At 36.8% G+C, this 18,353-nt stretch overlaps 1 protein-coding gene across 2 annotated transcripts in view; it reads left to right on the forward strand.

Moving 5' to 3' along the window:
* Nucleotides 1–17,747, forward strand: part of LOC121318246 — a 35,653-nt gene extending 17,906 nt beyond the window's left edge. The window contains exons 13-22 of one of the 2 annotated variants that reach the window (XM_041254706.1): nt 970–1,041; nt 1,221–3,095; nt 3,266–4,079; nt 4,688–5,219; nt 7,111–10,161; nt 10,836–10,961; nt 11,146–11,299; nt 11,905–12,010; nt 15,298–15,479; nt 16,120–17,747. In XM_041254706.1, the coding sequence (XP_041110640.1) occupies nt 970–1,041; nt 1,221–3,095; nt 3,266–4,079; nt 4,688–5,219; nt 7,111–10,161; nt 10,836–10,961; nt 11,146–11,299; nt 11,905–12,010; nt 15,298–15,479; nt 16,120–16,208 (7,001 nt within the window). In that variant the 3' untranslated portion in view covers nt 16,209–17,747. The remainder of the gene's footprint in view (nt 1–969; nt 1,042–1,220; nt 3,096–3,265; nt 4,080–4,687; nt 5,220–7,110; nt 10,162–10,835; nt 10,962–11,145; nt 11,300–11,904; nt 12,011–15,297; nt 15,480–16,119) is intronic. The other variant, XM_041254707.1, reaches the window with a different exon arrangement.
* Nucleotides 17,748–18,353: the final 606 nt, after the last annotated feature.

An 18,353-nucleotide genomic window follows, 5' to 3' on the forward strand; every position in this document is an offset into this window, starting at 1 on the left:
ATATATATATATATATATATATATATATCGTATTACTTCAATTTGGCACCGCTGTGTTTATTTTAAATTGATCAAATGAATGCGGTGCTTAAGGGGACGGCCTTTATACAAGGGTGACCTTTATTAATAACGCTGATTTTCAAATGCTGCAATATTTTATTACGTGATTTATGACATTTTAGAAGTGTCGCGGTTGCTTATTTTCTGTAATACGGTAGCCTACCTGTATGTAGCAGTGTGTGTGGCTATCCTACTTTGACTACAATACATTTATCAGTGACAGTTACCAAGAGCCTATTAGGTGGGAGTTGGAAGATAAGGGAGTACTGTACCAGTGAATCAGGAGTGTGTGTTGGTTGTTAAGGGGTGGGGACAATGCTGGTATGGCAATTAAATCCAACAGTGTGACACAGATGTTTTTCTGCACCAAAAATTACCTCAGAATATCAGTTTAAAAAAACAACATATCCTACTCGGTTATTTTTTTTCTCAATGTAACTTGCTTGTTTGTAATTTCTCTGCAAGAGAAACCAAAACTAAGTCTTCTCATAGATAGTAAACACATTGTTTTTATGTGGACGGGAATTACAATTGAACTAAAAACAAAACAACAAAACCACCTATAAGAACTTCAGAAAGACTGCTGTTCTGTACATAGTTTATCTTGCATTTCCTTTCAGAACTGTACTACCGTAATTTATGTGCTAGACTGAGGCTCCCGTCTCTTCGGGGGCGTTACATGTACATACTCAGTGTTGCACGTTTATTTGTTTAATGTGTGTGTTATTTTTTTGGGGGGGGGGGAAGTACCTTAATGTTTCTTTATTGATAGCGGCGTTTATTTGAGGGCAGTCTCTGTTATAAAACTGATATATTACTGCGCCGTCAATACGAGGGCTGCGCCAGATTGTAGTAAGAGATATATATTTTTTTTAAATTACAATTTGTATTCTCAATTTTGCATTGCAGAGAATACCTATGAGAACGATCATGCACTACAAGCTTTGTTTGTATTTCCGAACTCAAGAACAGTTACAAAAGGTATGTACATTTTCTGTAATTATGCTCTATTAAAAGATACAGTAGATACAAACTTGTTTATAAAATAAATGTTACTAAAGTCTTTTGTCAGTGACTTGTTTGCTGTAATATATGGTACAATATTGTATTTGAGATTTAAAAAGCAATGACATCAGAGTTTATCATTTATCTTTTTACAGCTATGAAGGCTCCTTATTTTGTACGAAAATCTGAGGATCTGATTTCTCGTGATGTAATGCGGATTTTGCCTGCCCTTAATTACGCAGAAATGAAAGCTGAAAAATTCCAAACTGATCAGAAAACTCCTCCTTGTGAGTTGGTGGAGCAACACTTGCATAACTATGCAACTATAACTCGGCCAGGGATCACAGACTCAAGTCCCGTTAGAGAGCTGTTTCCATTGGCTGAGCAATATGATGTGTCCAGAGTGGATAAACACCTCTACAGAACTGCAAAATGTCCTAAATCGGCAGTTGCAAACTTGAAGTCCTATTTCAGTGGATCAGACACTTACGTGGTACCAGTATCAAAAGCTTTAGAGCTGCTGGCTGTATATCAGAATGAAGCATGTGAAGATGCAGATGATGACTGTGAGATTATCTGCTATTCTCCTGTGTCTTCACCAGAGGCAGAACAGCATATGTGCTGGAGTGAAGGTGACCTTGATGAGCAAATTAGAACTTTAGAAAGTGAAAATGCATCCTCCCATGAGCATATTCACAAGGAAGGCAAGGGCTTAGAAATGGCAATTCAGGAAGCCCAGGGAGGAGATGCTGAAAGAATGGAGATAACAGGGGCTCAAGGCACAGATCAACAAGATGCTTTGTCCAATAATAACAGATCTAAAATAATAAAAACAAGATGCAATAAAATGCCTTCAGGCAGCAGCAGAAAAAGAAAGAAGCCTGTATTACCTGCTGGTACCAAAACAGAAGGACCTAGTAAACATACTAAAAGAAACGACATTGAAAAGGGAAATAAACCTATGGCTTCAGTGGATCAGCAAGGTGCAGATAAAAAAGAACGTTGCAGTAAAAGGTTAGCAAAAACCAATGGTGCAAAAGGAAAGAGGCCATTGGATTCTGACGATCAGATTCACCCAAAAGAGACAACCACTGGAGATGAGCTACATCCGTTGAAAAGAAAAATGAAAGGGGAGAGTTATCGGTATGGATTAAAAAATATTATAACAGATTGTGGTAGAGTTTTTGTTCCACATGGTTCAAAGGTGTTGCATACAGATCTTATACCAACTGAACAAACCACTGGAGCTGAGGGTTTATGTAAAACTCACCTGTGCAAAGAAGACAGTCTAGCTAGTGGAGCAGATTCAGATTTGACACAGTCAGTGACAGAAAGGAGCCACAATGCAGCAGACAGAATAGCTCCAAGTGAACCTGAAATACAGAAAGAGAGTGAGCAACCCAAGGATATACAGGTTAAAGAAAATGAGTTAATGGATATTCTAAAGAAACTGCCGCCCTGTAAAACAGGTACAGGTAGAGGTGCGGACAGTGTAAAGAAACAAAAACCACTGGATCTTACAGAACAGGTGGTTGCTTTGATTGATCCTAAAGAAACGCCCACTACAGATAAGCCAAGTTCACCGAAAAGGAAAAAACAAAATGATAGCAACAGAGAAAACTGCAAGTTAGAAATTGTTGGTGTCAACTGTGGAAAATCGGTCAGTCCACAAAGTGTGCAGGCATTGATTACTGACTCGAAATCAGAGGAGCCTACCATTGGGTCAGAGGAGAGGCCTAAAACCAGAAAATACCGAAGAAAAAAGCCAGCTGGAGAAGCGGATTCCTCCAAATCGACCAAAACAATGGCAGAAACCAAGAACAGCAGCAGAAGGGGAAAGAAGCCATTGGCCCCTGCAGGTCAGAAGGTTTCTGTGATTAATCCAATTGAGAATAACATTGTAGATGGACTCAGTCCTCAGCCAAGTATCCAGCAGCCTAAAAAACAAGTAACAAAACAAAGAATTGTAAAAGCGTTCAAAGAAAGAGTGAATTTTCAGACCAGGATAGCTAAATACATGAAAGAAAATGGTAAGTATTTTAGCAAATAATAATGATGTAGCTACTTCATTAGGAACTGTTAAGAAAATATTGTAGACTCATCATAGGGCAAATGTTAAACAAAGGATACTACACTATAATGCTTAATGTATTGGTTAGTTTTGTTGTGTTTGTGTGTTAATGTATTGTTTTTGTTGCAGGATGGTTGAATTTTGAAACTCAATCAGATTCTTCAGATAATCAAAATACACAAACTAGTCCATCAGAGCAACCCATGCTTGATTTTGAAAGAAATACAAGGCTCAGTCAGCCCTCGGATGCACTTAACTTACTGGCTGATTTGGCTCTTATCTCAAATACCTCAGGAACTGCTCATGCAGTGCAAGCTAGTGAGACCTCAGATGTTTCTAAAAACGTGAATACAAGTGCCTGTCAAGAAAATGTTTCAATTACAGACAAGCATGTACAAAGCCACACAGTGCTAGATTGTGAAGCAAAGCTTGGCCCAACAAGTTTGGCTAGTTGTGAAACTTTGCGGCAAGTTTTGTTGAACAGTAATATACATCCGAATCGCCCAAGAACTCAATTTCCTGAAGGACTTCCAGTTACTGAAGAGCTGATTCTTGGTGTGATAGTTAAAGAGCATTCCTATTCACAACCTTCATCAGTGCTGAAGGGTTTAACAGAACAGCCACCTTTGGTCTCAACAAATAGTGCTGGATCTTCAAAAGCTGAATCGGAAAATGTGAATGAAGTTACCTTAGTTGGAAGAGTTGCACCTTTCATACATCAGCAGCAACCCTGTTATGACTATCAGAAATCCAAAAAAGATCCGTCCTTTTCTCAAAATATGCAGGAATCAAGTTGTGTAAAAACAGGCGTGCCTCGGGTTGTTTTTGAAGTGAATGGAATTCTTAAGGTGACAAGAGAGTGGAAAGAGAATTACGAGTTTGCATTGGATAGCAAATACAGCAACGATCCTCTGGATAAATGTGTGACTCGGGCCCTCCATGGGTAGGTAGCATATATATTTTTTCCCCTGATATATTTATATTTGCAACTCCATTCAGTGTTACCTGTTAAAATAGTAGCATCAGTTTCTACATCTTAAATTAATTTACATTAGTGTTATACAGTGCATGAAGATGTTAGAATCAAAGTAAGCCATCTTCTCTTATTTGCTACATTTGAAAGGTATTTGATTAGGAACGCTCTATCTTGAAAAGAGTGGCTCACCAGCTGTTGCGTTTGGTCCAAAGGCTTTTCGCAAACACAGCAACCATTTTGAATCAAACCTTGTATAGTCATTTAATTAACTTCTATTCTTACACAATTCAGTAAATGCTGGTATCTGTATTCTGCATCTGCATACTCTGTGAGGGTAAGGTTAGAAGTTTGGTCTATCTAGATGTATCCAGTTAATTCTTGTATTAGATTCATTGTGGGCTGAATCCTTTTAAGATTTAACCAGTTTCAGACATTAACAGCTATGACATTTTCAATTTTGCATTTCCATGTGGCATCACTGGCATTGAGCACCTTATAAATGAAAAGTGTGCAATGTACATGAAAGATTCTGTTTGCGTGTATCGATCTTCATTGTCTTAATTTCTCATTTTCAGACCATGGAACTTTAATATCGAGGAAACATTTGAGCAAGTGCACCTTATCCTTCATATGTGGATTGGTCTTTTCTACAGCAAGTCTACTTTGAGGTTCTTTCAGACAGATACAGTTCAGAGCAATCATCAATCGAAATGTTTATTCCAGATCTCTCCTTCTAAAAGTGGAACTCAGAGAGCACTCCCAGCTGTCAGTTGTGACTCTTGGATTAAACACCAGAGTCTTCAGGTGCCATCTGTTATTCAGAAAGCTGTAAAAGAGCTCAATATGGAGGCACTGGATGGAAGGGAGCAAATTAATGAAGCATTAGATCTCACTGAGACCAATTGCAAAGCACTGGATCTTACTGTTCCAAAAAACACAAAGAACATGGTTCCTCGCTCTACCAGTGAACGGGTGCCTTCTGAAACTCCAGAGGAAAGCTGGGTCAGTAATTACTCGGACAGCCGAAATGAAAATATAGATTATACACAATTGCAAGATACAAACACCACCAAAGCCTGGAGTACTGCTGGCGAATATTCAGACAAGGTAAAAAAAACAAAAAAAACATTTACTTTATTTTTTATAAAAAATTTTAGGAAAAATCTTTGCAGCAAAAGTTTTGCTTTTTTGGATGAGGAAAAAAGTTACAAGAAATAGATTTTTACAATTATTTATTTCAGCATTTATTTTAGTAAAACTCCAAAAATGCTAATTCAGTAGTATTCACACCCTTTGATGCTATGATGGTATTGAGGATTCGACATTAACCATGGCACCAGTACAGAGCACAGTTTGGCTGGTAGTTATGAAGCACCACAGGCCAGACCTGTGCCAGTTACATTTAACTAATATAACTAACACTGGGATAGCCTAGTCAAAGTCCCAATCTAAATCCGATTGAGAATCTTTGGTATGAGTTGGAGGCTGTGCACAACAGAAGACCTCTGAATTTGAATGAACTGGAACAGTTTTGTGTTGAAGAATGGTCAAAAATCACTAAAGAATCATGCCAAAAGCTCATTGACAAATATCCTTATCATTGCTAAAGGTGCCTAAACTAGGTATTCATTTCATTTTCCTTATCAGGGTATGAATACTTTTGAATGAGTTATTATTGAATTTTTGGAGTTTTGCAAAAAAATTCTGAAATAAATAATTGTCAACATTTATTTCTTCTAACTCTTTATCCTTATCCACAAAAGCAAAAATTCTTTGTTTTTGAGAAATTATAAATTTCCATTGGGGTATGTAAACTTTTGACTACAACTGTTTGTATGTATGCTCCCTCGCTATCAGGCTCTCGGTTATAACGTGCCTCGGATGTAATGCTCCTACAGCTGGTTCCCCCAATTCCCTGTACTAGTGACTGATGCAATAGTTCAACAGTAAATACCGTACAAACTGTAAACGACTTCTCAGTCTAACTTCCGTTTCAGTCTCTCCCTTTTGATACAGTATCTGAACCGAAGAAAAGCTGCGCTGGCACTTTATAACACAGACATCTTATTCAGCATTCGTTTTATAACTAAATAAATATTAGGCCTATTACGTGGTTATCTTTCCTACTGTATTTACGTTTTTGCTGCTGGGAGACGAGACGCTTCAGCTTCACTTCAGCCCCGCTCCGGCAGCCAAACCTGGGGTGAGCCCATTGCCTCTTCCCTTCTCCCGACCTGCTCTCCTTCTCGCACTTGGTTTGCTTGTCTGTTGCTTCGAGCTGAACTCCCGACCGCCATTTAGACAGGCTATTTATAGTTTAAAAACTGCTAATAATGAGTGAAAAGGAATGTTTTTATTTATTTATTTTACAAAAAAATATAGCGTTGATTACATGTGCTTTATTCATGGTTAATTCACAGAAAGTTACATTTGCTTAACTATATGCGCATTATAGAGAGGGAGTTAATTTGTTTTGTATTTTAGTCAAATGTTTATATGTCCTGCGACAGACCCCACCCCCTTTCCCGTTTATAATGCTCTTCGGTTATAACGCTTGTATTGTGTGTTCCCCGAGACCAGCGTTATAGCGAGGGAGCACTATATATATATATATATATATATATATATATATATATATATATATATATATATATATATATATATATATAAGATATATACACACACACACACACACACACACACACACACACACATTGCTGTGCAAAAGTCTTAGACATGCTGCATTTTTCTACTGTGATCCATTATGAGCATCAACAATTTACTCAAAGCCTCCAGTACTGTTTTATACTATTATAACAACCTTAATTTTCATAAAGAAGGAAAAGCATTGAGTGAAATAGCTCGCATCACTCAATTTTCAAGGTGAGGTATCCAAAGCATAATCAACAAGTACAGAGAAACATCATCTGTAATTGACAAACCCAGGGCTGGAAGATCCATTGTCCTTGGAAAACTAATTCTTGTCTCTCCTTTCTAGGATTGCAGAGTCAATGTTGGGCTACATAAAGAAATGGAGGAGGTTGAAGATGATAACACAGATGTATCTTATATGTACCCGATCAGATTCTTGGATACTGATAAGGAGTACATTGAGTTATGTAACAAAGCAACAAATGTGTGTATTGCTGAGGGGAAACTCTACAGTGGAGTACAGAGGACGTTAGTCAATGACTGGATGAAGAGACTTGCCTTAGTGGCTGTTCCAGTTGTTAACGAAAGAACTACAAAGAGAACCTGTATACAAGCTGAGAAACTAGTTCACATATATACCACTGGTCCAGAGGGCAAAGAAAGAAAGATGTGCAAAAAAGATGAGAAATCTTATAATTTAACTGCAGCACTAAGGACTGAAAAAGAGAACACCATCTCACAACCCATAGAAACTGTTGGAAATTCTGGTGAGGCAGTGGCTGTTACGCACAGCGACAATGGAGTAGTTGTCAGTATGCAAAGCCCAATGATAGAACAATTATTGGAGAGGAATGAGAATCGAAGGGAAGCAATATTGTCAGACACTGAAGTCCAGGACAGCCTTTCTTCAGATGAGTCTGTGGTGGAACAAAACATGTGCCAAGAAAATGAGAGTTCTTGGATTTTAACTGCAGCTCCAAGAAGTGAAGAAGATGACAACATCTTCCCAAAACTCACAGAAAATATAGAAGAATCAGGGGGGGCAGTGACTGTTGTGCACAGCGGAAATGGAGAAGATATCAATCTGCAAAGCCCAATGATAAAAGAATTACTGGATAGCGATGAGAATCAAAGGGAAGCAATATTGTCAATCCCTGAAGTACACAAAGATATTTCATCGGATGAGTCTGTGGTGGCACAAAAATTGTGCAGAGAAAATGAGAGGTCTTGGATTATAATGGCAGCACCAAGGAGAGAGAAAGAAAACACCATCTCAGAACCCACAGAAACTATAACAAATTCTGGAGCGAAAGTGTCTGTTGTGCACAGCGAAAATGGAGAAGATATCAATATCCAAAGCCCAATGATAGAACAACTACTGGATAGGAATGAGAATCAAAAGGACCAATGTTTGTCAGTCCCTGAAGTCAACGAAAACCTTTCGTCAGACAAGTCTGAGGTGGAACAAAAAATGCACATGGAAAATGAGAGTTCAGTTAAGATCCAAGAAGCACCAAGGAGTGAAAAAGATGACATCTCAGAACCTGCAGAAACTATTGCAGATTCTGGTGAGATAGTGGCTGTACTACACGGTGAAAACGGAGACACTGTCAGTATGCAAAGTCCAATGATGGAACAATTAGTGGAGAGGATTGAGAATCAAAGGGAAGCAATATTGTCAGACACTGAAGTCAAACACAGCCTTTCCCCAGATGAGTCTGCGGTGGAACAAAACATGTGCCAAGAAAATGAGAGTTCTTGGATTTTAACTGAAGCTCCAAGAAGTGAAGAAGATGACAACATATTCTCAAAACTCACAGAAAATATAGAAGTATCAGGGGGGGCAGTGACTGTTGTGCACAGCGGAAATGGAGAAGATATCAATCTGCAAAGCCCAATGATAAAAGAATTACTGGAAAGCGATGAGAATCAAAGGGAAGCAATATTGTCAATCCCTGAAGTACACAAAGATATTTCATTTGTGGTGGCACAAAAAATGTGCAGACAAAATGAGAGGTCTTGGATTATAATGGCAGCACCAAGGAGTGAAAAAGATGACATCATCTCAGAATCCACAGAAACTGTTGGAAGTTCTGATGGGGAAGTTGCTTTTATGCACAGTGAACATGGAGAAGATATCAATAACCAAAGCTCACAGATGGATGCATGTCTGGATGGCAATGAGAGTCAAAGGGAAGAAATATTGTCAGACCTTGAAGTACACAAAGATATTTCAGCAGATGAGTCTGTGGCGGGTAGTAAAAAGAAAGGTTCACAACTATCAAATAAACCAGCTCATGATTATGGAGGCTGTTGTTGGTACTCTGAATTTAAAACAGATTGTGCACCTGTCAGCCACTTCAGAAAGGAAAGTCTTTGTAGTGATTCTGAAGAAGCAAGCTGTGTTGTCTGCAGTGAGGTTTTAGACCAGAATTCAGCATTCAGAGAGACTCAAACTGAACTTGTTGGAAATGCAGAAGAAAATGAAGGCGGTATAAAGGCACATATCTCAAACAGAGGGAAGCAACACACTAGTACAACATATTTGCAAAATATGATGGATGTGGATAATCTGGCCAATTCTTCTGTTGTTCATATCACGGATTGTTGGGGCAGCCAAAAAACATATGCAAACTTCTCAATTGTTAAACTTAGAGAGAATACATGTGCTAGAACTTTTCAAAACAAGCAGAAGGAGAACTGGCAACTTCAAGGATTTAACTTCTTAAAATCTTGGGAAGAAATGCATTACACTGAACCTGATCTTACTCAGAACACGTTAGACCGGGAATACTTGTATTTTTCTGATAAACTGAATCAAATCACCAAAAGGAATAAGCACACTGATCTTTCAAAAGCATCACTTGTAAATGGTAGAGCAGTTAGTCCATTAACCGTAACTTTTTCAGATTTAGATGTTGTACCAGATGACTCACTTCAGACCACTTATTTACCCTTGAGAAATCACCAAATAACAGTGGATATGCCTCAAAGAACCGCAATACAAGAAGCTAATAAAATTAACGAATTTGGTAACGATGTGACACTTCCGCATCTTAAGAAACTATCCTATGTCAAGGATATGAGAAGAAAAAAGTGCGAGGTCTCAGACATCACAGCCAAATGTTTTCAATCACATATGTCATCAATGAGTCATGTTTGTTCTGGAAAGGGGAAAGAACTGGATTTGGGTACTACCAGTACAGACAGTCGTAACAGAAATAAGGACTTTCTGCAGTCTAGCACAAGGAAGCCTCTGCCATTTCAGAAAGTCATAGATCATTTATGTACTGGCCTCCACCAAAGCCTGAATGCTGTAGTAAAGGAGTCGTTTAAAACCAAGTTCAAGTTTTACATCGTTGAAACAAAGATTGATGAATTCTTTGAGAACGTTAAGGTAATAATTATTATTTGTATTCATTTTTTTTTTTAAACACAGTAAACAATTCAGCAGGGTTGTAAAACAAAACATTGGATTAAAGTTGAATTCCTGTATTAACACACACACTTAAATTGCTGACTGAAACTGAAATAAGACATGGTGGCATTCTATTGCATTATTATCTTTACCAAGAATGGTGCCAAATTGCGGTCATGTGCATTTTTTTGCTTATGATTGATAGAGATGAGACCAATATCTTTGGTACACTGCTGTGTTTTAGAATTCTCTTGGTTAAATTTGATTGGTATTGTCCAATTAAAATGGACGGTTTTCCTATGGTCATGTGACATTTTGCTTACTTGATCATAAAGACCAAACACTTTCAAATATTGTCTTTGAATTGGATTAATTCTCTTAATCTGCATTCTATTAATCTTAGTCATTCTGATAGGTCAGGCTTTTGAGACCCACTCACATCCGTTGAAAGAAGTTACTTCATAAACTGCAAAGTCAAGATTAGTTGAGCTGATGAAAGCTGTATTTGCTGAAGCTTTTACTTGAACTTATTTTATTGTATGCATATAACTTTGCAAATTCAATTTAGGACCAACATTGTACAGGTGATGTTTGAACTTGCTGACAAATTTACAATCTATTTTTTTTTTATATCTAAAATGATGCTAACTCAGAAAATTCTTAAGAAAGAAGGCCATGCTGAAGTGCAACTGTCTTACTTTGATCAGCCGGATGAGTGTCCATCGAGCCCCCTGATCATTATCATAAGGAATGAAGATATCGCTAAACATGTGCACAGAGTAAGTTTAGAACATGAGTATATTGAAATACAATTCATTAAATCGTTAAGCATTTTGTCTGTAAAGAGTTATTTATGTAGTAACTTTAAAATGTAATCTTCCAAGGAGATGCTTTGTAATGAATGCAGCAGGAGAAGGAAGATTGCATGGTTATTGTGTTTTATGTTGTTGTTTTCTTGATCAGATTCCGCACTTGGTGGATCTGAAGAAGTTGCCAAATGTTTTGTTTGCCGGTGTTGACAGCATTGATGATGTCCTCAGTTTCAACTACCAGGAGCTTTTCAACCAAGGAGGGTTTGTTGTCTGTGATGGTGCTGTACTGGAAGGTCTAGAATTAGGTATGCAGGAATTAAGCATTAATAAATCCAGATGTTCATTTGAAACATGAAGTAATGACTGTATCACTTTCTCCCTGGATGAAACAAACATACACATGTGTTTTTGTTTTATTAGCAAAATGTGTGCATTTTTTAATGCTGTGTGTGAGTAGTGTATAGAAATAAAATGTTCTTAAGCAAGATTACCAGTAATTGCAACAGTAGAAAGTTCAGTATGTGCGGTGGGAGAAGAAAAAGTTGGCTAATAATCAGACATATTTCCTGAAATGTTTTCTAAGTGAATCCTTAAACTAAGGGTGACCCATATTTTCATATGCAGATCAGTTCCTGATAAGGTGCTCAAAAAATGTGTTATCGTTGCACCACTGTTGAAGTTGAAGTGCTGTGGACTGGAATTCTCTGTGTGGAATGTATTTGTTTGCCAAGGTTTATTTTATTGATAGGGCCGGATCATTTCAGTGTTTTACTAACAAGTGCCCAGAATACATTTTTTGGGTGAAAAAGTAAACACTGAAAAACCCCAAATATTGTAAATATTATGGAGATTTGGACTTGAATAGTCTTCTTAATGTGTGTTGTATTTATTTATTTTTTTTTTTTTGCAGAGCATTTGAAAGAATTAGCCAATGTACTGGAAGAGCTAAACCAGCAGGGAAGGTGGAAGTGGTGGCTGCACTACAAGGATAGTAAAATGATCAAGGAAAATGGAAGGTAATTTTTATCAGCTTTGAAAATTTAAAACCCCCTTTTTTCTATTGTACTTACTTGTTTATGATGGGCATTTTAACAAGTACATTTCATCACAGGTGATTTTTCTGTATTCATAGCCATGAGATTCCCAGACAGTTCAAACTGTGCTTATGTATGTGCTAGTTAAGTAGTTGATGATAATGATAACAAATAAAACTTTGGATTTCCCCTTACTGCAGTAAATTTCCGATCATTTCTATCTTTAGCTATTGCTATAATGCTAACATTTTTTAGTAACATAATTAAAACCTTTTTATTGTGACAACAAGTTTGTGAGAAAAGCAGAGGCTTAATGCGATAATATTAAATGTATTTGTTGTGTCTGACCAGCTGAAACAAAGCCTGATTGGATTGTAGTAGAGCGGAGACATCGAAGGTGATAAGCTGGCAAGCTAGTGCTCGATCATGTCTAACACCTGCCTTGTTGGACTCGTAAGAGACACAGAAGATAATTACAACAGTACTATTTGTAATACTGAACTTTAATATTGTGTTTTAAATTCTACATGAAGGGTGAAAATATAATTGAATATGCAAGAGTTCTAGTTGAAAGGTGATAAATATATTTTCCACTCAGCTTGTTCACTTTCATGATAACAGGTTTCACAACAAAGCTCTTGGCTCCTAAAGACTTCCAAAAGATGAGTGAAAATTGAGAACCCTGAGTATTCCTTTAAATCCCTAAAAAAAAAATCTTATATATAAAAACAAAAATAATAATACTTCCAAGGTGCTTTTACACTAATGACGGTTCAGAACTGCCACTGAAGCGGCTTATTGGTCTGTGTGAATTGCCCATACTGCCACAGAATCGTGTCGTATTTTATGCCTTCTCTGAACCACCGTTTGCTCGGTTTATTTTACTCGAGTAAACCAGGCTTTTCACCTGACGTCATGGAAATTAATGGGAAAGGTGGGGGCTGATATGTAAATTAGCTATGCGTAAAGTACTTGTGCTGTTTTTGAAGATTACAGGTGAAATTTTGTAAAAATGTGGCACAGAGAACTGCTTCACCAGTGACTCTAAGTTGCTGTAATAAGGCAAAATACCCCGTGCCTGGTTGGTTAATAATGTGTTTTACTGCTCTTACCCAAATTGTGTTTCAAATGTCATTAGTAGTGAATACTGTTTCAACTAATTTATCTTACGACTCATTAATTTTATATATGTGTGTGTGTGTGTGTGTGTGTGTGTGTGTGTGTGTGTGTGTTATATATATTATATATATAATATATATATATATATATATATATATAGTATGTGTATATATATTTATGTATATAAAATATATAATCTATGTCCCCCCTTTCGTTGAGCCAGTACAGCATATAAATAGATGCTGCGTATACTACCCTAGCTTAGAAACCCTACCCGTCTGGACGGCTGGCAGGTGCTGAGGAAGCATTTAACACCACACTTGGGCAAATACAGGTAGTGGACACTTGAAAGGGAGGTGGCAGATACTGATGAAACGGCCTGAAGTGGATTAATTTGTTCCCAAAATTGCCACTGCCTGCTGTATCGTGCACAAACTCTTCTCAATGACAGAATGAGGTGTTGAGGAATCGGTGGCTGTCTGACAGACAGAAGGGGAAAGTTACAGTTTCATGAGAAAAAAAAGCAGCACTGCCTTTCAGAACGAGCCCAAAGCAAGTGCAACCCATGTTAGAGTGGGTGTTTATGCAAATTACAACCCGCGACTCAAAAAACAAGCTCAATGCTGCTTGTTATAAGTGGACTTGGCAACTGTGAAGGCTCGTGCTGTCAGAGATTCTCTCCTTTCTTTTAAGTTGTGTTGGATTTACTGTTGTGTTTTAAATATTAATGATGCAAATAAAACACAATCAATACGTTAATTTGCAATTTTATTTGGTCAGTTCTGAGAGGGCATCAACAACTTGTTGAATGTTTGTTGCGTTGTTTTGGGCGATCAAGATAGAACATCCAGTTCACCAACTATATTTATTAACGTGGAGGGCTGAGATCAAAAAAAAGGACAGGAATTAATTCAGTTACATTTAAGCAGCTCACTTACTCTTCGTGTTTAACTAGTTTTTACAGCAAGTGTATTCTTAAACAGCTGCTTTAATACTATAACAAGGGCATAACGCAGTTCACGGCAAGTGGTTTTAAACAGAACTGTAAACCCACAAGAGATATACAACGTGACAGTCCAGACACAGCAAAAAACAATAATAAAAAATCTGCCCAAATTATCATTAAGGTGAACTACAGCAATGCTAACCATAAAATCGCCCTTCAGCCACTACTTTCTGCCTTCTTGGAATCCACGGTAACCACTGACCTGCTACTTTGCAATATTTATAGTTTAAGGATAAACACGTCCATTAACATTTACACGTGAAATGCAGGTTTCCATGCGAACCTGGGTGTGGATTTTCCCCGTGTGTTTTGTCATTTACACAAGTAAATGAGATTTACCCTATCCCTGTCTGGCCATTTTTTTCAGCCACAAACCTGATTTACCCGAGTAATTACCAAACACGCACGTGCATCGCCATTTCATGTGTAAATTGACCCGCATGGAAACCCCATGAATGTCGTCCTTCTGGAGTGCCTCTGAATGCCTTTTAATTTGTTTGTTTTTTAGACCATTTAAATACAAAACCATAACAAAACATGTATACAGGCAGGTTTTTTTATATTTTTGTCCTGCGATTGCCTTTAATTAATTTCTCTGCGTGCACTACTACTTTGTATATGATGTAGAATACACGATTGTAAACATCTCTAACCCAAGTACGTTCAATACTCATGTAAAGTAAACATGTTATGATTTTGAGTATGCGTGTCTCAGGGTCGGTATCAGTGTCATTGTTGCGCCCCGGCTTCTCTTTCTTTACAAATTAAGCACTGCTTGCATGTGTTAGGTCTTGTCAGTGTTTCAGATTGCACGAGAACAGTCCCTTGTTGCCATGAGAACAATCTGTTGATTGACAGGTTTGAAAGTTGTACTCGCACGATCTCTGGCTGTGTGAAAGGGTTATGACTGTATTACACCAGCATAGATTGCTCAATTTCTTGCTGTGTGAAAGGATATTTTACACACTTAAAATGTTTGAGACAGGATGGTAGCTGCATCTCTGTGTGAAAATGGTGCTAGAATTGTGTAATAGAAACATTATGCTTTACATTTTTTTTATGTTCTGTTGTCAAAACAAAGTGTAATTTTGCATAATTTATTATATATCTTTATCGAACACTTTTTTGTCATTTAATATTACAGAACAGTTTCTACAGGCCATGCCAAAAAGTTCTTCATGGATTGCTGCCAGGAAGCAGGCATTGTGGAAGTTCTTCCATACCATGAATGTGACCTCATTTCCCAAAGGAAGCCAGAATATTTGAACTGCATGCTGCGTCTACAAGTTCAGCACATCACTGCCAGGTTTGCCATCTTCATAACAGGTAAGGATTTCTTCCGACTATTGACTGATCATATCTTGTTCAATTAATGAGAAAGGGTAACAGGCAGAATAAGCTGTTACACTACAGTTGTAAGGCAAGAATCTTAGTGTTGCAGAACAGCCTGTAGTGTTTTTACAAGAAACACATTGCGTTTCCTTTGCCGTGTCCTGTGTAGTCTTGTGTCACACCATTATATTTTTAAAGATACAGTTTTTCAGACATTTGAAAATCTTAACCACGCAACATTGGTTTTAAATGAACTGCGAAATACATTTAACGTTCCTTAACATCACTAGTTTTGGCTTGTATACTATAACCATTGTAGAAGGAGTAGTTTTCTACAGTGCTTTTGAATTGCACCTGATTAATATGGTCCTCCACTGTCATGTCGTTTTGCTGTAGCCAGTAGAATTAGGATGCTGCATGGACCAATACAGTTCAGAGTACCTTAAATGGGGCAAGATGCAAATGACAAATCCCAGTACAGAATTAAAATGGACACATCTTTATTTCCAATTATTTTAATACTTGAAAAAGAGTGTAATATTAACAACAAAAATATTTGCTGGATTATAAATGTCATTTATATAGTGTGTGTGTGTTTTGTTTTTTTTGTTTACTGCTTGTTTTTTTGTTTCAGGTGAGGCAGATGACGCGTATGGAAACAATGGTTTGTTAGCCATGGACATAAACACGTTTTTAACACATTTCAAAACATTTGAATGCTAAAATGACAAAACGTTCAAGACCGTTTTGAGCATGAGGTACATTCCAGGAATCTTTTAAGCAAATTATAATTTCCAACCAATCTCCCCCTGTGCAAAAACAGGTTATGATTTAAAGATTAGTGTACTGGTTTTCCTTGCTTTAGCGGGGTGACCTTATTTTAATATTGCCATAACTAGCAGTGGAAGCTTTCACTGCAGGGTTGGGGGTAAAATACAGTGTTACTAGATGCAAAGCATGTTAGTCAGTTAGGGAAGCTCAGGGTTGGTTTGTGACTGGGAAAAAAGTGTTGAGGTGGAATAGGCAATTTCACTCTGCAGTAGAATTACAAGACATCTTAAAGGTGAACACATGCAAGCAGTGGTACCTTTTAACCTAGTGTTGTACCAGGTATACTGTTTTAGATTACAAAGACATGCATTGTCATGATAGTAGTATGGCATACATTAAATGTAAAGAAACAAAAAAAATGTAAGGGTCTTTCACCAGTACTCTTCCTTTGTCAGTAAGTGCAATAAGATGGGGTCAGGTGGTTCAGTAAGGAGAGGTGCCCCATCTTATTGCATGAATTCCCTGCATCAGTAGCATGACCAATACAGCAGGTGATCTACTTGCAGTGAGTAGTTTTATTGTACAGTCCTAGGCTAAAGTAACACTACTTTAAATATGTATTACATATTAATTTTCATAAGAAAGAAAAACACTTGTTTTAGTCCCTTAAGCTTAGAAAAGTTTAACTTTATCTTGTAAAAAATTTTTTTTTTTATTATTTTTTTTTATTGTAAATGTATCATTTATGTTTGTGGTATTGTTTGTTTAGGGTGCTATGTATAATGTATTGTTTGTTTTTATAATGCTACATGTTGATATTATATTTAATGATGTTTACACCTACATGTTGAAGTTTAGTTTGTAATAGTTTGAAAAGATTGGTATAAAAGGTATTGTACATTTAAAAATAAAAAGGCACAGCCATTAAATTTTTGTAACTTTTTTTTAAAAATGGCAGCTCACGTTCTTTTAGTACCAAGTTAGGCTGGCTGTTTTTCAGAATCCCTCAAAGTACAGGTAGTAAGCAAAGCAAATTGATTTGTCTTGGTTTCGCAAAAAGTGCCTTTGTATACATATTTTTGTTCCATAAAACTAAATCTCTTTTTCGACTATTTACCTAACCAAGATTTCTTCTCCAAAGAAATATGGATTGTTAAATGTCACTTGTCACGGGCCTATTCTGTTTGCTATGACAAGATCCTCCAGAGACAGGGAAACATTTCTTTTGACAAAGAATATCTTTATGGTTCCATTTTACACTTGACTTATAATAATTACCAGTTGAGAAATGTTTATATATATATATATATATATATATATATATAAAATATTGCACGAGTGTTATTAACCAAATAACTACATAATAGCTTTAGAATACCATTGTCATGTATCCAAGTCCTCATTTTAATTTGTATATAATTAAAAATGTTTTATGTTCCTCTGTAATTGTGTTCCAACAAACAATACCATTGTTAATAAAATATCTGACTGCAATCACTATCTAACTTCTGAGTTTTTTTTTTTTTTTTTTTTGTTTAATTTGTTTTAAAATTGTTTTATTTCTAATCCAGGTATAAGAACCATTGAGGATTGGTGTGGTTTATTGTACCAGTGATACAGGTGCAGCGCAAAAGGTTTTGTTTTTAAAAACATTTTTAAATGTAATACAATCTGTTTACTCACTATACATTGCTATTATGATTTATGCTATAAAAAATGACAATTTAACACGCTTTTCAAATCAAATTAATTATTCTTGCTAAGTGTCCAGTGACAAATTGTGGAAATGTAGTTTAGACACCGTAACTTGCATTTGGTTTTGTCAGTGGGATGCATATAACGGTTTGTCTGTTCTAATCTTATTTTAAATCGTAAGTGCTAGATGAAAGCATCTACAATACAAAGATAACTATAAACACGTGGAACACCATCTATTGAGTAGGAAAGATCTTCACAATCAAGCCTATGCTGTTCCAGTTACTTCCAGCAGTAATGCAATTTTAAGTCTATAGGGAAATAAAAACGTATGGAGCAGTGCTACAATGTGTTCTTTAAACAATTCCACCTGCAACTCAGAACTTTTTTGATTGGAAAAGT

This window comes from Polyodon spathula, chromosome 7, assembly GCF_017654505.1.
Source record: "Polyodon spathula isolate WHYD16114869_AA chromosome 7, ASM1765450v1, whole genome shotgun sequence".
In the NCBI taxonomy this organism is placed as follows: domain Eukaryota; kingdom Metazoa; phylum Chordata; class Actinopteri; order Acipenseriformes; family Polyodontidae; genus Polyodon; species Polyodon spathula.